Source organism: Notamacropus eugenii, chromosome 3 (assembly GCF_028372415.1).
Source record: "Notamacropus eugenii isolate mMacEug1 chromosome 3, mMacEug1.pri_v2, whole genome shotgun sequence".
Lineage (NCBI taxonomy): Eukaryota > Metazoa > Chordata > Mammalia > Diprotodontia > Macropodidae > Notamacropus > Notamacropus eugenii.
The window spans coordinates 313,615,363-313,637,199 of record NC_092874.1 but is presented as its reverse complement, the minus strand read 5'-3'; the positions used below and the strand labels follow the sequence as shown (position 1 = coordinate 313,637,199).

Sequence of the window (21,837 nt, the reverse complement as noted above, 5' to 3'; positions counted from 1 at the left end):
AACACAAAAACAAAACAATCCCTATCCTCAAAGAGCTTACATTCTAATGGGGAGACAACAGATAGGGTTAGTGATGGCCAGGGAAAGGAATTATGATCTGGGAAACCAGAAACATGGTTAAATAACAGGCCTGTCAAATGACACACCTTTTCCAGAGACAATGGCACTGTCGATACAACTACAATTCTCAAGAGTTAAGAGTGGGATGGAGTGTAGAGACTTGTGCTCAGTGCCTCCCGGCATGGTCCAGCAGCAGCAGGAATGGAGCCAGGAATAAGTTTAGTCTGCATGGTCCCCAGGACTGCCAGAACTCAGTGGCTTAGCTCCTCCCAGATCTGGAATCTGGTACAGACTCAGGGTGTTGTCTGAGGCATAGATTGGTAGTCTGCTGGTAAGTTTAAGAAATAGAACTTGGAAGATGGAGCACAAGATGGCCTGCTCTCTACCTATGGTACCAAGCTACCTTGTCCCTCACTACCTCCTACATACATGTGTATTATTTATACAAAATAAAGTGTTGGAAAAGTTTGAATAATCTTTTATATCAAACTGTGGGGCAATGGTTTATGCACAGAAATGTGACTGGGTTAACTTCCTGCTATATCAAGGTGGCTCACCTAATGGGCAGGTATGATGACCAGAGCAAAAATATTCCACTAAAGGGCTGAGCTTGCAAATGTAATGTAATATCAGGAATTGTCATGGGGTCATCAAAGGGAGGTTGGGATATAGCGCTAACCCCTCAGGCTGAACAAGCCATGGTCTTCCACAATCCATGCCACTGCCAGACAGAGAAACCTAAGCTACACAGAACATTGGTCTGGCTCAGATTGGCATCAACTAGGTTCTAAGGAATGAGGAAGCTGTGGTAATATTCCATACTGGCCATATTCCACTACCCCAGCAATCTTGTTGGTTGCTAGGAGCAGTTTCACAACAGAGGGTCTATCTTGGTCAGAGATTGGTAAGGGAAGAGAAGAACCAGTTGGACTTTTAGGGAAAGAGGAGCCAGAGCCACCGTAAGTATTTTGATTTACTCTGGATAATCAATAAGCGTCTGTCATTTTTACATGGTTGACTTGGGCACGGAACAAGCTCAGTTGTCAAAGATGCAAAATGCATGTAAAAATTCAGCTCTAAGTTGATGATCCAGTGCTCAGCACAGTGCCTGGCACAACAGGTATTTAATACGAGTTTATTGATGGATTATCAATTGATCCTATGGTCTGAAAGGTCCAAGTCTCTGAAATGGAAGAATTAGACGTGAGTGACCGATATTGACTTCTACAGAAAACATGGGGAAACAACAAATAGTGTTTACTCCAACGTCAATAAAGAAGGGAAATCTGTTTCACTCTATGTGTGTGTGCGTGTGTGTGTATGTATATGTGTGTGTGTGTGTGTTCAGGTATATTTTTTATTTAGTATTTAATTTTTTCCCCAGTCACATGTAAAAGCAATTTTTATCATTTGTTTTTAAAACTTTTGAGCTCCAAATCCTCTTCCTTCCTTCCTCCCTAACCCTCTCATTGAAAAGACAAGCAATTCCTTACAGGTTATACATGTGCAGTCATGCAAAACATATCCATAATAGTCATGTTGTGAAAGAAAACAGACAAAAAAATCCTGAAGAAAAATAAAGAAAGTAAAAAACCGCATGCTTCAATCTGTATCTGTATTCAGAAAACATCAGTTCTTTGTCTGGGAATGGAGAGCATGTTTCATTGTAAGTCCTTCAGACTCATCATGGATGGCTGTACTGCTGAGAATAGCTAAGTCACTCACAGCTGATCATCTTACAATACTGCTGTTACTTTGTACCCAGCACATTTCCCTTTGCATCAGTCCATGGAAGTCTTTTCAAGTTTTTGCTCATCATTTCTCAAAGTACAATAATATTCCATCATAAGGACATACCTGTTCAGTCATTCCCCAATGGATGGGCACCCCTCAATTTCTAACTAATTACCCCCAGAAAACAGATGCTATAAATACTTTTGTACATATAGGTCCTTTTCCTTTTTTTTCTTTATCTCATAAAGATGTAGCAGTGGTACTGCTATGCCAAAGAGTACATGTGCATGGTTTTATAGCCCTTTGGGCATGGTTCCAAATTGCTCTACAGAATGGCTGAATTAGTTCACAACTCTGCCAACATTACTTTAATGTCTCATTTTTCCCATATCCTCTCCAAAATTTGTCATTTATCTTTCCTGTCCTATTAGTCAATCTAATAGGTATGAAGTAGTACCTTGGAATTGTTTTAATGTACATTTCTCCAATCAACAGGGTTTAGAATATTTTTCGTATGGCTATCGATAGCTTTAATTACTTCACATGAAAATTGACTTTATCTTTTCATTATTTATTAATTGGGGAATGGCTCTTATTTTTATAAATATGACACAGTTCTCTATATGTTAGAGAAATGAGTTCTTTATCAGAGAAATTTGCTTCAAATTTTTTTTCAATTACTACTGCTAACAGTATTTCCCTCCATCCTATTCCCTCTACCCCCTTTTATTCTATTCTCTCCTTTCACCCTGTCCCTCCTCAAAAATGTTTTGCTTCTGACTAGCCCTTGCCCTGAAATGTTTCACTTTTTATCAACTCTAAATTATTGTCACCAAGTAAAGCTCTTTTTAAAATAAGACCTAACGATCTAAGGAGGCAAGGGCATCATTCAATAGACTATTGGTCATGTGAAACTAATTATAATGAAAAACTGAATTTTTGAGAAAGTATAACAATCAATAAGAAGGCAGGGCTCAGAATGCAGAAGGAGAATAATAAAAGATATAGCTAAGTCAGAAGAAGTGAATTCATCACAGACTGGGAATTCTCCTGCAAAATGGAAGCTTATGGTAAGTTTAAGGAATAAAATGGTAGCTACTATCCATGCATTTTACCAGAACATTTGGCATGATTCACATGACACAGGCTTAGTCTGGTCTCTGGACCTGAATTTCTTCATTTAAAAATGAAGGCATTTTAAGTTAGAGGAACAGGAAGGTAACAGATGCTAGTGGTAGCCCTAACAGACATAAGCTGCTCTCCCATTTTGATGTTCTAGTAGGAACTATCTAACAGCAAGGACAGTTAGGTGGAAAGGTAGATAAAAGCACTGGGCTTGGAATCAGGAAGACTCATCTTCGTGAGTTCAAATCTGACATCCTAGCTGTGTGATCCTGGGCAAGTCATTTACCCCTGTTTGCCTCAGTTCCTCATCTGTAAAATGAGCTGGAGAAAGAAATGATAAACCACTCCAGTCTCTTTGCCAAAGAAAACCCTGACATGGGGTCACAAAGTTGGACCTGACTGAAACAACTCAACAAATCTAACAGTAAAAAGAATTTAAGTCTCCAGGCTGGTAGTGTTAAACTAGCCCTTTGAAAAATTCACTGTAGCTATAAAGCCAAATGTGCTAGAAATCCTCTGGGGAGCCTACACAGATAGGATTCCTTGTGTTTGTGAATCTCTGAGCAGAGACTTATATGTTGCAGGCACAAGATAAACCAAAGAATAGGGCAATAATAATTCTGAGTAACAAGGTCAATGGCTGCTATAATCTTGTCAAGGCTTTCTAAACCTTTCTGTCCCTATTCTCTTCATTGTGCCAATGTCAGAGGTAATGGAACCCTGGTAATAGAGGTACTCAACCAAGAGATGCTAGATCGGTCATGTCAAACTCCAATAAAAAAGAGGCCACTAAACGCCATATAAGGATCCCTGGGGGAGCACACTCACTTGGGAAACCCTGTCGGAAGAAACCGTGTTCTACTCTACTGTATCTTTATTTAAATTAAATATTCCTATATTGGTAACATATTTTTTGCTTAATTTGAAGATCTTTCCCACCTATTAACAGGCCCATGTGACCTGCTTAAATCACCTGGAAGCCTAAGTCACATGTGGTGGGAGGAGCTAGCTGAACAGGTGGAGCAGGAGGGGTGGAGCAGAACTCAGAGGAAGTTGGTGAGAGAAGTTAGGGCAGAGGAGATTATATAGGCAGGCAGGCAGCTAGGCTAGTGAGTGTTTGCTTATGGAAAGGCCCCAGTAGGAGGGCAAGGCTTGGGAATGGTGTCCCCTGCAGTGCTAATGTGTATTGAATTCCTTGTTACTATGATGGGTTTGGCTTTCTGGTGTCTGAATAAATATTTTTCTTCTGTCTTCTATATTGAGAGTCTGTTAATACTTTGCAATTCAGAACTATGCCAACATATTCATAGTCATCATTGGTACTGTGAATAAAATATTGCCTTGGCAATACGATTCCCTAATTACATTTTAAACTGGTTCCTGCCACACTTGGGAGTGCTGAGGATATGTGGATTAGAAGAATTCTGGGTTCCTACTGCAGTTCTGACTTTCTATATAGTTCTATATAAAAGAGAGTTGTTTCCTTTCTTTTAATGCTAACAATGATCTCTTCTGCACCTTTATATGACAATTTAAAATGCTGAAAAAATTTGACATGCTTTTAAAAGGAAAGGAAAAACCATTCCTCAAAAAGTTTGTTTAAAAAAAAAAGTGACTACCAACTTACATTATGCAGATGATTTTGTTAGATTTGCATTTTTGGAGCCTGAGCTCCAGGGTGACTGGGGCAATTTGGGTGATGATCATTTCTAGGATGTCCACTCGAGCCTTTGCTGCACCTGGCCTAGAGAATTCCAAGGAGGACAAACAGGTCCCAGGCCACTTTCACAACTAAGGAGCCCCATCTCCACCTTGGACCTTCAAGACAGCTGAGAAAGAACTGGACTCATTAAAAATCGAACCTCTTGACTTTTCAGGTCAGTTTAGGATATATTAAGTCTCTCATGTTCTCACCACCAACATCCCCCTAGGAATCTTCTTGCCCCACAACCTATATCCCAAGAAGAGAGATAAGCATTTGGTGAAGTTCTGGGATGCACAAGGGCTTGACACAAGGAACAGGATGTCCTTAGGTTTCACTGCTGTGTTCCTAAATGGGAGCTTAGTGTGATAGTCAGCCCTATAAATGGGGGGAAGTTAAAATCAGAAGCACAAGGAAGCAGTCTATAGAAAACTGCCCAGAATAATAACCCATATTTACATTGTATCTTAAGGCTTACAACAACCCTTTGGGATAGGGAGTGTTAGTCTGATCACCCACATTTTACGTCAAAGGCAACTAAGTCTCACAACTACTGACAAGTAGAAGAGGTTAAATTTGAACCCTCAGCTTCTGGTTCTACTTCCAGGACTTCTTTCATTACATCACATCAATGAAGAAATTCAGTTTTCCAAATGTGAATTATCATCTTACTTTACACACACACACACACACACACTCTCTCTCTCTCTCTCTCTCTCTCTCTCTTTCTTTCTCTCTCTCTCTCCTCTATAGGTTAGAATCAACTTTCCTCTATCTACCAGAAGGTTCTTAATAAATTTATTAATAATAAATTAATAATATAATAAGCTAAGCATATAACATATTTACAAATAAAATATAAAATAAATAAATATATTTGATGAATCAATAAATAAATTCCTTGTTACACAAAGAAAAGGCAACTGTTCCAATAGGTCTCTACTGTCATAAAGAAAATTAATTTTATGAACTGATAGACTCTGAATCCAGATTGAATCATTTTTTTTACTTACTTTATTCTTTCTCATGGTCTTTTTCCTTTTTTCTTTTGATCTGTTTCTTCTTTCATGACTGTCACTAATATGGAAATATTTTTTCATGACAGCACATGTATAAACTATATCAAACTGCCTACTACCATTTTAAGAAGAAAGATAGGAAGAAAAATTTGGAATTCAAAATCTTATAAAAATGAATGCTAAAAATTTTATTGACATGTCACTGGGGGAAAAAATAAAATACTATTTAAAAAAATGATTGGTTTCCACTCTTTTCTTTCAATAAGGATTTAGTGAGCACATTCTAGCAGCTGCACAAGATGCCCTTTGAAGGCAAACTAATGAAACCAATCCCAGGGAAGATGTCAACCAGTAGGTGAGATATCATTCTACCACAGAAAGTACCTATCAGTAAAAATAGAGAGAAAAGAAATCCGCTCTGCTTCAGGCTGAATCCAGGTGTCAGTATAAAAATTCTACTTCCAAAATGCAGTGGAGAATAAGTGAGGTGGATGAAAAAGATGACCAGTTTCCAGGTTCTCAAGTCAGACATTTATAATATGATTGTATTATTTAAGAGTGTGTGTGTGCGTGTATTCCCAGATCAATGGAAGGACAGTAAAATGATAATTCACACTTGGAAAACTGAATTTCTTCATTGAGTGTATCCCACTTAATTAAAGAAAGAAGAATCTAACTGCAATCTATCCCTATCGCTAGGTTAGAACTAAAAATAAAGTTTTTCAAGCTAAGATTAAAATCTTTTGTAAGCTTTATCAGTCAGCCATTCAGTCAATGAATTACAGAGCGTTTGCTATATTCACAACATTATACTAGATACCATGGAAGAAATCCCTGTCTTTAAGGAGATATTCAAGGTATTTAGAGTCTTCTTGGGCACAAGGCTAATACATGTGAAAAAAAAATTGAAAGTACAATAAGACATCGTATAATTAAGCGTAATACTGTGTAATATAGAAGCTTTAGAATAGTTAAGCAAAAGTCAGAGAAAACAGTGGACGAGCAGTCAAGGAGGGTTTTCTGGAAGAGATGGAACTTGAGATGAACTCTGAAAGACAAGGGAGGCAAACAGAGAACATTCCAAGCAGGGGAAACAGCAAGAACAAGAGGAGAATGAGCAAGGATTATGTGGAGACAATGAGGAGAGCAGACTCACCAAAGTAGAAGCAAGGGAGTAGTTAAGAAACAAACCTGAACAGACAGGGTAGTGTCAGGTCATGAAGAATCTTGATAGCTAGGCAGAGGAGTTTAGGATTAATGTGACTGGCAATAGAAAAACAACTCCATGATCTCAAGCAGAGGGATGATATGACACAAGCAGTGTTTTTGGAGGCTTGGTCTGGAGGCAAAATCACAAGATGGAGAGATGAGAGTCAGAGAAAGCAGCCTAGGAGGACACTGCAGTGACATCCAGGCATGAGACAATGAGAGTCTGGATTATGGTGGTGGTGGTCACAGGAATGGAGAATAACAAATCTGAGATATGTTGGAAGGGAAAAAAAGAATATGATGACAGACTGGATCTAGGGGATGAAGAATCAAAGATGATACCAAGGTTTCTAGCATGGAAAACTAAAAGAAAGAATGGTAGTACCATGGACAAAAATGTTGGCGTTTGGAAGGAGGTTTGGTAGGGAAGAGATAACGAGTTTAGATTTGAATGTGGGGAATTTCAAGCAATGGCATGCCATCCAAATGGAAATAGCTTTGAAGGCAGAGGGAGATGTAGGACTGGCACAGGATTGAAAAGTCAGGGACATAGATGCAGATATAGACTTGGATTTATATGTACAGCTGGTCTTACTTTTGGAGGAAAAAATCTTTCACATACTTACGTCCACTAAAAAAAAAGTTATTTCTTAGACTGTGACTGAATACTAGACGCCAGCATAGAGGTACCTGCACTCTTTCCATTTTTGGAAGATATCAAACTCCATTGCCTCAGTCTGATTTGGAATAAATCGGAACTCAGACACTAGTTCAGGCGTGTGTTCCGGAAGTTCACACTCCCCAAGTTCCGCTGTAATTTTTCAAAGGGAAGAAAAAAAAAGAGAAAGATAACATTTAACAAGTTCAGTTACTATGATGACAATCTCCAAAGATACTTCATATGATTAAATTTGCTGGGCATTATTTTAAAACATTACATAACTTCACTGGGATAAAATTTAATTTGGGAGCTTCACAAATACCCACATATAAACATACGCATACCTTAAAGTCCACAATAAACCTTACAGGTGTACACTGTTCTGGATCTCTCTTTTTATCAACTTGAAATTATCACTAAGCTCACGTGAATGTGCATGCACACACTTATCCCACCCCCAATCTTCTATACCATGCAAATTCACGCTGGATTACATTTTCCCTTAGTGGGACAAAATGGTATTATAAAAAAAAGCTGAACTTTAAATCGGAAGACTTGGGTTCCAGTTCTATCTTTGTCACTCATTACCTGTGTGACATTGGGCAAGTCACTTGACCTCTAGGAGATTCAGTTTTCCTCATGTGTAAAATACGGATTTTAATACACTGCTACCTTGCTGGGTTGATTCGAGAACTAAATGAGACAGAGTAAGTAAAGCGGTATAGAAATTCAAAGTCAGTATTCACAGTAATGCACCTCAAGATACGTTATTAGTACCTATGCCAATTGTTCACCAATATAAGTCTAATATGTTGTTAAATATGAGCCAGGGCCAGGATTTCTGTTTATAGTTCTATTAAAAAATTGGTAAAGAATTTGGTGCATTTAGAAACTGGGAGAAAAAAATGTCATGACAGGCTGTGGAGTGGGAGAGGAGGACAGTGACAGTCTGTAGAAGTGCTGCAGTAACTCAGGCAGATGGCCCAGGAGTGGATGAAGCAGAGGATGGGGTGACAGCGGGTCATGCAGCACCTGGAGGAAAAAGGAGGAGGGATCTTTGCAAGAGCAGATGCTACAGGCACAAACCTGTGGGAGTGGGGAAAGGCAAAGCTCTGCACTGAATCTACTTGGCTCCAGTGGAAGAGGGGGGAGAGTACCAGCGACCATTACAAATGGGAATCTAGAAGCAAAAAGCCATCAGGAAGAAGCTGAAAAATAGAACAAGACCGTGGAAAGTAGGCTTGAAAAGCAAGCTAAGAATGGGAAGGAGGGGTGGATTTTTTGTTTATTCTGTATCTCAAGGTTAAAAGAGGGGAAGAGAAGTAGAGGAAGAGAAAATAATACCTATGCCACTTTGGAGGGCTGAGGGAAACAATGGGCCTTAACACAGAAAAGCTCTTAGAATGACTGATTCAAAAGGGAGGAGAGCAACAGAAGGCTAGGTAGGAGGGTCTCTGGTTACTGTTTTAATCAGGATAAATAATCCAAGGAACATATCTCTGATAATCTATTATCTTTTGAAATAAGGAGTATGGCAGAAACTGCGGTTAAGGAGAAAAATTGGGTTATTTACTCATTTGGTGTTGAAAATATAAAATAAGAAAAAAGGTCAGGAAGCTAGGAATAACCTTGAGGGTAAATTCCCCTGTATATTCTTTTCAGGAATGAAACAGGAGATAAGACAGACTTTGTGATTTGATACATAAGACTCTGTTGTGTTAACAATCCTAACAAGCACAGTAGAACATTTAGGGGATTGGCTTGTGGGTATAAAAATGTGAAAATAATATTACTGGAAAAGGAAGAGGAAGTTAACTAGCTGCCAGTTACCTTTCACTTAAAGATAGAGGATGATAAGAGTTGGCATAAGTACAGTGGAGACAAGATCATGCTCATAGATGGATCCACAGCGTGATCCCACAAAGGAGGTGTTGAGTCAGTACCACCACCACTTCCACTGGCCTGTACTAGTTCAGCAATGAAGGAGTTCTGCTTTGAAATAACACAGAAATCCCTTCCTGGTTCCTGTGGACTTGACAGCTGTCATGAAGGGAGCCATCTCAGGTTACATGCATAGGAATGGGCCCATGTTCTGGGTCCTTGCTAAAGAACATGAATGACCAGAATGGCTAGTCCCTTAGTCCCCTTAGGCTACATCAAGGATGAAGGATGCTGGCTGATTTAAAATTTTTATCCTCTCTCATCCAACCTTCCAGGTTGGCCCCAAACCTCTCACCTGTGGTTGTTAGAAGGGTCTCATTTAATTAATGGTGTGCTTGCCTATCTTGAGATAAGAGGAATCTACAAGATTTCTAATGAGTCTGGAACTACACAGAGGGGTTGGGAGGAAAGCTCCTCCCTTTTTCCAAGGTAGTCTCTTCGTTGGGACATAGCTAATATCAAATCTGTCAGACTTCTAACTGTTGTTTGTCCTTTGTTCTGGAAGAGGACCATGACAGGGAGGTGATGCCATGATGTGCAAGTGAATTGAATTTAAGTGAGGTAGGGCTGTGCAAAGTCACCAGCCTCATTTTTCTCCTCTGGAGCCATCTGGGTCTAATGGACAGATATAGATCAACTAGAGATGCCTCCCATCCACCCCCCTGACTCTCCCAACTTAAGTATTTGGAGAGGGGATCTTTCTCCTCTCCCTTCCTTGTCCTCCTGCTTCTTTCAAGGGCCTAATAATGATCCTAACATTGATATGTCAAGCCTTGGCAGCTCAAGAAGTCAAGAATTCCTCACTACTAACTTGCAACAGGAGGGTGCTTCTGACTTCTTGAGTTCATGAGGCCTAGACTAAAATCATCCACCTCAGGGTGACTGTTCAGCCACCTGCACTCAGAGAAAGAAAACAACAGAGAGACTCCCAAGGACTTGAGATCCAGTCAACCCCATCCAAGCAAGAATAAGTTCTCACTAACATGTCTGTCTGCTGGCCTGTTTCCTCAACTGTAAAACAGCACCCACATCACAGGGCTGTTGTGAGGATAAAAAGATTAATAATCTTTAGCATTTAGCACAGTGCCTAGATTATAGTACGCATTTAAATTCCTCTTCATTTCCTTTCTCCATCTCATATATGCACATTCACTATTGTTGTAGTGGGGGTGGGAGGAAAGGGAGAAAGATTCCCTCCCCAATTACTAGAAGGCGAGGGAGAGATGGTATTGGTCATCTCCTAACAAAAAGGTCACCTTGAAAAGGAGGAGCTCTTCTCTGCACTCCCTCAACTAGTGTGATAGGAATAACTTAGCCTACTAAGAGGGGTAGTTTTTTTCCATATTCAGATGCCAACCATCTTTGACACAACCACCCCTAGCCACAGGAACAAAAGGACCAATCAGAAACTCATCACACTGGTCTTTTAATAAGAGCCCAGAGCATGGGCCCATCCCCATGCATGTTCCCAGATATGGCTCTTATCATCCCAAGGAGTAGTCCATGAGGAAAGCTCCCTCATTCCAAAGCCAGTGCTGAGCCAGAACACATGTGGGCCCTTTAGAGGAGAATAACATGTATACCCATCCCCAGACGGGGACTACCAGGTAGCCTGAGGTACATGAGGAACAGCCAAATAACCACATCTCACCCTGGAATTAATGAAACCAAAGAGAATGGCACCAAGTAGTCCATCCCAGAAAGATCTGATCATTCAGAAGAATGAAAAATACAAGAGTGTAAAAAACATGGATTTGAATTCAAAGTGGCATAAAAAGAAAAAAAAATCAAAGAAGTGAGGAAGAGGAAATTCAAAGAATGCCTTGAAATTATCATTTTGAAGATACTAATTAAGGCTCCTGGGGCATAAGACTGAAGCTCTTATCTCAGTATGGACAGAGCACCACACCATTAATTGGATGAGGCGCTCCTAATGATCTGAGAAGAGGAGTCTGGGTCCAACCTGGGAGACTGGGACTGAGAAGATAAAAATTTTAAACCAGTCAGCATCTTTTAGCAGAACAACTCCTCTTCTAAGTTATCCAGGGTCATAGGATTGCCTTGGCTTGAATGCATTTCTAGTACCTAGCTTCTCCTTCTCTTTCTGAGTAACAAAAGGGTCAAGGAATGCCCCAAGGTGGAAGAGTTAAGTCCTTCTTGTATCTGCTTGACCAGAGGTCAGTTCCCCTAGTTCTGTGTTGTCACTGCTTCATGGGTGAGGCCTTTTCTTTTTCCTGGCTATGACTCAAGCTCAAGGGTTGATCAAACACCAGAGGTACCATAGCTTTTGAACGTGGTCTTTAAAAGCAACTACACACAGACTTGGAGAGCTGGAAAGAGAGGGATCCATGCACAGACATCAGTTCAGTTTCTCAGAGAGGACTGTACATATGTGGACCCTCCAGGGAACTATGCCCATCGAGGAATAATACTGAAACTGAGACACAGAAGAAGAAAAGAAGGAGTCATTAGAAATAGGAAGAGGAAAAACTGGCATTGTATGAAGCCTAAACACAGGGAACAAAGAGATATCTTAACCCCTCAGTGGGGCCCCATCTGGGAAAGTACTGTAAATCACTTATACTGTGTAGGTGTATGAGAAGCACTCACAATGGAATGGGGAAGGGGGGAATGGGCCCCTCCCAGAATAGTACTATAAATCAGGAGGACTGTATTGGTTCCTAGGGAGATGAAGGCTCAAAAAAGGGAAATTTTCTGGATTCCTTGGTAACCTCAAATCCTTTTCCCTTCCAGGGAGGCCCCACTCAGATTAGCATACTTTAAGTCAGAAGGTGAAAGCCCACCAGATGGGAGATGCTTAAGTCACCTGCCACCTCTGAGTTATTTTCCCATGCAGATGACTGAGGAAGGCAGAGGCCCACCAGAGAGAGAAGGGCTTCAGCACTGAGTCCTTTGGGTAAGGTTTTTTTTGAATGGATGAGGGTCAGGTCAAATACAAACTTTTCATATATTTGATACTATGTTACCATGAACGTTTGCATGGGAGCCGAGGGTACTTTTAGACAAGAGCCAAATTCTCACATTTCCTGGGTGCTAGCACAAGTCAGTGTTGTTACTGAGATGTAGGAGCTGTATGTTCATTTACTTGGAAACATTTACCTCAAAGACAAATATTCCAACCTATTTTATAACTTCTTTATATTGGGGATGGTGTTATTATTGTTTGTCTTTTGTTCTTGGAGAGGACCATGACATCAGGAAGGTGTTGTCATGACTTGCAAGTGAATTGGATTTAAGTGAGGGAGGACTGGGCAAAGTCACCAGCCTCACTTTCTCCCCCAAAGCCATCTGGGTCCAGTGGTCAGATATAGATTAGGATGACTGGAGATGGCCCCCTCATTGGAGAAATGTTGGGGGTGTTACATATACACAGTCCGAGACTCCTATTTGTACAATCATACATACCCAAGAACTGGACATGTACTATACCTTCTCATACTACCATAATTATTGGAAAAAGGGGTGGATAACTACTGCCATATGACTGTTCAAAACCTGTATGATTCCCCACACCAAAAGTCTCATCCTTGGTCACCACTCTCCTATTTGTGCAATATCCTCCTATTAGGATATAAACTCCTGGAGGGAAAGGACTGTCTCACTTTTTCATTTGTATCTCTAGCGTTTGGCACACATAGGCATTTAAGAAATGCAGAGTCATTCATTCACTCATTCATTCAACTCTCTTGGCCTAATTTTTCCGACCTACGAAACAGATAATATATCACACAAGATGGTTTTGAGGTTCAATTATATATAATGTAATGTAGATATAATCCGTATGACATTATTTTTAAACTTTAAAGCACCTTATAAATACGAGTATTACAGTTTTAAAGTTTCTTCAGAATCACCTTTGGTTCTAGAAACCGTGGAAAATGGCTTCATAACAATAACAACAATAACATTAGCAAACACTTGTCAAATGTCTTAAGGTTTGCAAAGTGCTTTAGTACAGTATCTCATTTGATCGTAACCATATTGATAATAAAAGTAATAATTAATCATGGGAACTGCAATCTAAAATAAAGAGCAGTTATGCCAGAGGGACTATCACAATCAACAAAGCCATAAGAACAGAGGAAAGAGGAGAAAACACAACATTGAACATGCAAAAGTATAGGAGAGTCAGGAAGAATCCTAAAAACAAACAAACATACTACCACACTTTGGAAAAGGAGAAAATGCAACCAAGAGTTAGGAAATGAGAATAAAGGGGGAACGAAGAATTGACCACAGAAAACAGTAAAACAGTCAGAGCTGATAGTACCCATTTTCCAGGATGTTAGCCATGGCCGGCTTTGACAATAGGACACGTAGCCTTGTTAATGTGGGTCTTTTTAGATAGGCCATATATCTACCTCATAAAAGCATGATAACAGCATGACCAATGCAGATTTGTTTTACAAAACTATGTTGTGATGGAGAGAAGGGTGCTTCTCTAATACGAACTAGAAGAAGGCATTTGGGGCAATACTCAAAATTCATTTGTCCACAATGAAAATATGGTAGAAAGGGTATATTCTGCCAAATAAAAGAGATCTTAAATAAAGGAAAGACAAGTTAATGAAAATAAATTTGAATGAAAAATGAACAAAATATGAAAAGAGTAATGAAATAAAAGGGAGAAACAGTAAAAGAAATATAAAAGAAATAATAAAAGAAAAAATGAAAAGAATACAGGAAGGATGGAAGGAAAGCATAGTTATGTAAGGGAGAGGCAACATGGTGTAATGGGGAGAGCACTGGACTTGGAGTCTAAAAAGACTTGTTCAGAATTTACTAGTTCTCTGGAGGGAAAAAAATCACAATTTTTTTGAGACTTAGGTTTCTTTAACTGTAAAACGGAGATAACATATGAATTTTCTAACCCACAGGGGTGTTGTGAAGAAAATCTTAAAAGTGCCTTACACTATTCATGAACAACTCCTCCTCCTTCTCCTACAGGACTAAGTTGATACTTTGTTTCTAGAAATTTGATTGTGTAATCAATAAAAGAATATGAATTAAATGAATGAAAAATAAAAACAACGCAAGTAATATATGAAGAAAATAAACCAAAAAGTATAGGTATTTATGATTTAAAGGACCATGATTATTTTTTAAATCATAAAATCTCACATTTGAAGGGACCTCAGATATCATTTAGCCTACCTTGTTCCAAAGCATGATTTTCTTAACCTCAGCAAATGAATGTCCAGTTATTTTTTTTGAAGGCTCCCAGTATATGGAAATTGCTATCTTTCAAGGCAGTCTATTACATTTTTGAAAAGCAGTAATTAATATGGAGTTTTCCTTATGTTGAACTGAAATGTGACTCTCTCTTAACATATAACCATTTGAAGGAGTAAGCCTAATCTCCCTTCCACATGAAAATCTTTTAAAAGACTACAGAAAACAGAAAAATCAGGGCAAAGCAGGGATGTCACAAACAGTATTTTGTATAACTACTAGCGAGGAAAAGCTTATTAACTAATCACTGAATCAGCACTTATCCAAAAGAAGGGAGAGGTTAGGAAGAGACAGTAATAGCCTATGAAAGTACAATGAAAAAGATTTTTTGTAGCCATCTGACAAAGATTATGGGAAAAAGCTATAAAGAGTTTATGGAATCTTGTTAAAAAGAGGAAATGGGAAGAGAATAAAGAATTAAGATCCTAGACATAAATGCTCTCTGAGAGAATAGAAAAACCAAAGCAGAAATATGTAAAAGCATCACAAGGGATTCTGCTGAGAAGAATAATGTTCAGTAGAAATTGAGAAAAAAGGGGGAGGGAGGCAGGAGGGGAAGGAAAATTTGAGTTTGCCCTGTTTATATCAGTGTGTGACTGAGTTTTGTGAATTTTTTTTCTTGGTTTTGTTGGGAGAAAAGAATGGTAAATAATAGAAAAATATGAATAATTTATACTAACTCAACCCCTACCTAACCTATGGCAATTTCCTTTTCTGAATAATGTTGACAAAGAACTCAATTATGTGTCTTAAACAAGACACTCTTTGTGAAAAAGGACGGATTAGAGGACTTATTAAGGAACCCTTTAAATTTTACTTTCTATTTTTTTCCTTGTTTTTTGAGATATTGTGGGTCCTGGTATATTTTCATTTGAAATAGACTTGATGTTGAAGAGTAACAATGAAGATGTGGTATAAATTTTAAGAGGCTTCAAGTTGGACATATTTGAACATAGTAAAATAATTCAATTCTAGTTTTTAGAAAGAAGGAACAGTGTTAAAATGTTAGTGTTAAACCAATATAAACTTAAAATATTTATTGCTATTTTAAAAAATAATTAAATTAATATCTGACATTTATACAGTGGTTTTAAGATTTATAAAACATTTTAAATATATTACCTCACCTGGTCCTCTCAGAAATCTTGTAAGGCAGGTAATACAAGCATTACATCCATTTTACAAATGAGGAAACTGAGGCTCAGAGGATATAAGTGACTTGTTTGTGGTCACAGCTAGTAAGTGTAGGTGGCTGAATTGGAACCCAGGTCTTTCAGATTCTAAACCCAATTGCTTATCTACTGTAAACCAAGTTGCCTCTCAAAGCATATAAAAACTGGGTGATTAATGAACAGAACAATGTCTTTAACATGTATTAGTAAAGAGAAATTAAATCAAACAAAAGCGTCAAGGACTATGAATGTACTCAACTCTAGATCAGGAAAATGTTATTTACTTACTATATAAATTGCTTGATATCAACAAAAATTCTCACCAAATGCTGATCAAACCTCTCAGAAAGAAAACACGAGAACTTTATCACTGACTTTCAAGAAGGGTATAAATGCTAACCCTTCATGGTATTTACAGTGTTGTAGAATCATAGAATACTAGAGCTGGAAGAGACCTTGGGGATTTTCTAACTCAACTTTCTACTCCCTTGACCTCCGGAAGTAATTTTCTTCAGATCACATAGCTTGGCAGTAACAGCCCATGTCTCTCCTTTTCCAGCTAAGTTCCTTGAATCTGTGGTTTATGCCCACAGAAAGCATTCCTTCACAGCCACTCACCCCTCCTTAGCCAACTAAAATCTAGTTTCTTCCTCCTGCTGTTTGTCTTAAGTTGCTCTCTCTCCAGGGTCATCAATGACCTCCTCTTAGCCAAATCCAATGGCCATTTCCTAATCTTCTCAAACTTTCTGCTGTATTTGATATAGCTCATCCTCTCCTTTCCCTCTTAAAACTCTCTCTTCTGTAGTTTCTTTGATGTCAGCCTACATTAGCACTCCTTGCTGTGTCCTTCATGTTCTCCAGCCCTGCTACCAGTAAGTTACCTGTCAAGTTTTATTTCTCCACCCTAACCCTTAAGCCAGCATAAGGTCACCCATTCCTTCCACTATTACCTGATGACTCTCACAGCAATCTTCTCCAGTTATTATTAAGGGGGAAAGGTACAGTTTCTTCTTACTGAGACCCCTGTGCTTGGATAACTCCAGCATATAATGTAAAATCAACTCTACCATAATAAGGGGTAAGAACACTGAGCTCACAAAATCCAATTATTGAGGAAATGATTAGAAACCAAAGTCAAGTTGGTAGGTCTAGATCAGAAATACAGGGGACTCTGAGGTGAAATAAAAGTAGCAAGTACAATCAAGGCTGAAGGAGAAACAAAAGAAGTCTTGAGTTAAGATTGTCAGGCCAAGGTCAAGAATACTAGAAACCAGACACTGGTGGATTTGAGGAAGCACCAAAGTTCATGCTTTTGGCTAGAATATGTAAGGATTAGAAAGGCAGAGATCACTAGAAGGAGAAACTGAGGCTTACAGGGAGAGAATGATTTGCCCAAAATCACATAGAAAATTAACAGCAGTTTTAAGAAAAAAATGTTTTTGCTCCAGCATATTTCCAGATGCCTATAAAGTATATTCATCTGAATGTCCTGATATCACCTCAAAATTAGCTCATTCAAAAGGCAACTATTATTTCTGCCAATTCTATTCCCTTTCCTAAATTCCTCTCTATCAACTGGCATCAATTCCCTAAGTCCCCCAGATGCAAAAGCTCTGACTTAATAATGCAAGAAGCATTTATCAAGCACCTACTATGAGCAAACATGGTAGTTTTTTTATAGTTGATCAGAGAGCTAGCTTCAATGATAGGAAGACCAGGGTACAAGTCTGGCCTCTGACAAAGACTGCCTCTGTAACTTTGAGCAAAACACTTAACTTCTCTTCTACTACGATATATGAAAAGTTCAAGAGATATAAATTCTAGGTAATTCATAATCAATTTTATTAACTCTGGCTAGAAGATAATTAATAAAATGATCGTCATTCGAATATCATAAACCAAAAATAAATCGTGGAGGCTCCTCAGTGCTTAAATGTCCTTGGAAGAGTAGGTGTTCTCAATAGGTGGAAATCAACTCTGACTGGTTAACAATTAATGAGAGAATTAATATCATACTGAGAGATGAACCTATTCTAATAAGGGGTTGGAGATATGATTGATTATGTCACTCATGGGCAAAGAGAGACTCATTTCAATTCAACCCACACCTGCCTCCCAAAATCTATACCAAAGGATCTATCCTCCACCCAGTCAATGAATAATGAACAACTTCCAACTAGATAAGAAGGTCTGGGGAGGGGGTGTTAAATTATAGGGCAAGGTAAGAAATACTCTTGACAGACTAGGCTTTGAAAGAGGAAATAGAAAGGGAAAAATCATAATCTTAACTTAATAATTGGTTATTAATGTAAGAGAGAAACAATTATTTCTCTCACAAAGACTATAAATTATAGAGAAAGTACCAAATAATTTTGTTAGATATGACCTCTTTACCTGGGAGTTCTTTATACCAATGAAACCACTCTCCTCCCTCTTGACCTCAAGGACTTTACAAAATATAACCAATACAAATTAGAAATGACCAACTGCTTAGATGTCAACCAGAGATTCCCTTTGGTCCTCAACATCCAATCGGTCTTCAAGCCCACAGACATTTCTTTCAAAAGTTTCCTTTGGTTCATCCTTTTTTCTTTCTCACTGCCATCATCCCAGCCTAGGCACCCTCACCCCCTTCATAGCAAAAGCCACCTTAGATGTCCTTACCTACCTTCTTTTCCTACAACCAAAACATCTTTAAAATGCTGATATATCAAAACTCCTAAAACACTGCTTTTTTCAAAGAGCCAAGTACACAGTTTGAGCACAATAAATATTTGCTGACCATCAGAATAAATAGAAAATAATTAACAGAGGGAAGATCAACAAATATTTTGCAACCTATAGTCTTAGAGAGTTGCTTGGGCATTCAGTGCTTAAATGACTTGCCCAAGGTAACCCAGCCAGTATTTATCAGAAGCAGTAACTGAATCCATGTAATCCTTACTGAATCCAGTTTTCTAGTATGATGTATTCATCATACTCTCTCTCAAATACAGTACTTTAGAGTTTGTAAAGTACTTTCCTTACCCCAACCCTGTGAGACGGATAAAGGCAGCTAAATACTAGACTTTGAGTTAGGAAGACCTAAGTTCAAATGTGGTTTCAGCCTCTTACTAAGGATCTCAGCAGCACCTACCTCAGAAGATTGTTGTGGGATCAACAAGGTAATATATGTAATGCGTTTTGTAAAACCTTAAAAACACTGTATAAATGCTGGCTATCATTGTTTCATTATTCCAGTTTTACAGAAAAGGACATTGAGGATCTGAGAGTTGAAGAGACTTCCTTACAGTCACACAGCTATCAAGTAACAGCCATTAATGACCTGAAGCAGGTTCCATTCCCAAGTCCCATGTCTACGCCAGAGAATCTGGCAGTCTAAAATCAAAGATCAGGTGAAGACGAGAGGATTAACAGAAGTAATACAAAACCAAGCTTGTTTGGGGACAGAAGATAGGGCTGCTTGTTTTCTGCTCGGACTTTGGCTTCCTACTTTGTGTAAGCTGGCAAGGACTCCAAGATCATATGCTTGCCACCAGGGAGGAGTAGAGAGCCCCACTGCTACCACGAGCTACTTACTACCTAGGAACACTAGGATGGAGTTTTCTTGAGTGAGTTCTTAGATACTGAAAAGCCCCACCCCAACCCCACCTTCCCCTTTCTATTTAAATCCTACAAGTTCCTCAAAGCCTTCTTTGATTACTCAGGTAATCACTGGAGTTTACTGAACACTGTACCCAGGGTAGATGAAGCTAAGACTTACCTTTGCTTTGGACCACAGCACCAGCCTTGGGCCTTAGTCCTTCCTACCACCCATACCCCACGCTGATCTCCCCACTTTCCACTAGAAAGGTTTGGGCAGGGTGGTAAACTGCTTGCTGGTCCCAAGGAATATTGCTTCCCAGAACCAAGCACAATGCCTGACTTGTTCCAGGTATTTTAACAAATAGTTGTTGAATGACTGATTCTTTGTAAAAATAGCTAATATTTTATACAGTGCTTACTATTGTAAGGTACTGTGCCAAGTGCTCTAAATCATTATCTCATTTGGTCCTCACAACAACCCTAGGAAGTAGGGGTTATTATTATCATCCCCTTGAGGAAACTGAGGCAGAGTTTAAGTGTCACACAGCTAGTAAGAGTCTGAGGCTGGATTTGAACTCAAGTCTTCCTCATTCCTGCACTGTACTACCTAGCTGCTTCAGTATTTGTAACCCAGCCTGAAACGTGGTAGAAATTTATTAATTGTTTCATGCTTTCACGCTTGGAATGTGGCTGGACTTTTGAGATCTTTCACAACTCTTGGTATACGAGCCCCAGGCCTGAAAGGTGCAGCTAAATTGAAAGGTAGCTTACATGGATCTTGTGAATGACTACAAGAGAACATTCATAAAGGCTGAAAAAGCAAGTAGCCCAAGTAAAAAGACTGGCTTTGGGGATTAGACTGAGTCACTGAAATGGTCAGATTGCCTGGCACTCCTTACATATTGGATTCCTGACTGAACAGGAACCCTGAAGCACTAAATATCTTGCCTTGGACTTCAGAACTATCTTTAGACCTTAGGACCCTACAATCTAAGAGCAATCTGGCCTGCTTTCTTCTTTTGGTTCTTTATCCCCCCAACTTAGATCTTGCTTCATATATACTAGGAGAGGACTCCTTTTCCTGCGCAAGGATTCTCTGAATCACTGGCATATGTCTTGGGTGGTACCCAACACTGATTCCATGAGTTTTTAAAGTCATATAATGTTTGCAACCTATATTAATTAACCTCGCACAGGATTATATATTGTCCTGTATAATTCTAACTGTTCCAGTCTCTCCAAATCTGCACAGTGGTACAATGGGTATCTCTACAAGCCCTTAGTAACAGGCTTGTATCTAAAGGTATCTGAAGTAGATACAAGAAGGGCTAAGGAAGAGGTTGTCTTCTACAGTGGTATTTTTTCTAGAACTGGCCTAACAGGAAGAAAAACTAGTCTGTTCTACAAGGAAGCCTAAGTCATTGCTATAAGCTTACCTCATGGGACGGGGAATGTTGTGAATGGAATAGGAAAGAATTTCATGGTTCTAGGCTTGACTATAGATCGATAAAGAGTGAATGTCACAGAGCAACTCTTTTATTTCATGAGGCTAGTCTTATTCTAAGTAATGCTCTTAGGTGGGCAACAACTCTCACTAAGTCTAAACTCAGATTGAAAAATCTTTATGAAATGTCTTCTATTTTTCTGGAGGCCAAAGTGTTTCTTGAGAATGTATTTTTGGTTGGCATATTTTCTTTTTTCCTACTTGGCACATGGGAGGAAGTTCTAGAGGTGGGGCGGGATGGGGTGAGGAACCTGTGACCTTGAGGCCACTAAGTGTGGCCCTTTGAATCCAAATGGAGGCTTCCAAGGACCCTTTACATTAGGTACAACTGCTGGTTCAATCATCCAATTTGTTTTCCAAAACCTCCAAATTTTCCCTCACCAGTCTCCAAAAACCAAACTGGGTGGTTAGGATCCTTTCTCCATGATGTCTGTGAAGCCAGGAATAATTTGGCAGTAATCTAGACTTTCAGAGTTGTTATTGACTTAAAAAAAAAAAACAAACTTCTGAGAAAAGCCTCAACTAAATGAATACTAACCTAAGCTGAAGCCAACTCTGCAAAATAAACACTATTTGACTATCTGCAATAACATTTTTGTCTGGCTTTGTTTGCAAAGAGTTGTAGAATAACAATTAGTAAAGAAAAGAGACTATAGGAAAATAAGGGAGAAGGCCTGCTCATTTTTAACATTAGCTATTTGTGATAGGAAATAATTTGTTTCATCTTTAAGAATTTTTAAATTTCCCATTTTTTAAAATATAAAATAGTAGCAAGTCTACTCAACGTTTTCTTCCTATCCTCAAATAACTTCTATGTCTGCTCTCTTCCTCTGGGATTCCTACATCAAATTCCATACCTTGTAATATCTTAT

General features: G+C 38.9%; 1 protein-coding gene and 1 long non-coding RNA gene across 2 annotated transcripts in view; one reads left to right on the top strand and one right to left on the bottom strand.

Moving 5' to 3' along the window:
• Nucleotides 1–21,837, bottom strand: part of EPB41L4B (erythrocyte membrane protein band 4.1 like 4B) — a 151,125-nt gene that overhangs the window by 26,996 nt on the left and 102,292 nt on the right. Inside the window, exon 7 of the mRNA XM_072596705.1 lies at nucleotides 7,540–7,660. Within this exon, the coding sequence (XP_072452806.1) occupies nucleotides 7,540–7,660 (121 nt within the window). The remainder of the gene's footprint in view (nucleotides 1–7,539; nucleotides 7,661–21,837) is intronic.
• On the top strand, nucleotides 924–21,555 carry LOC140496650 (uncharacterized). The gene is made up of 3 exons (XR_011964358.1): nucleotides 924–1,019; nucleotides 4,633–4,796; nucleotides 19,117–21,555. It is a non-coding gene; the product is annotated as an uncharacterized lncRNA (long non-coding RNA).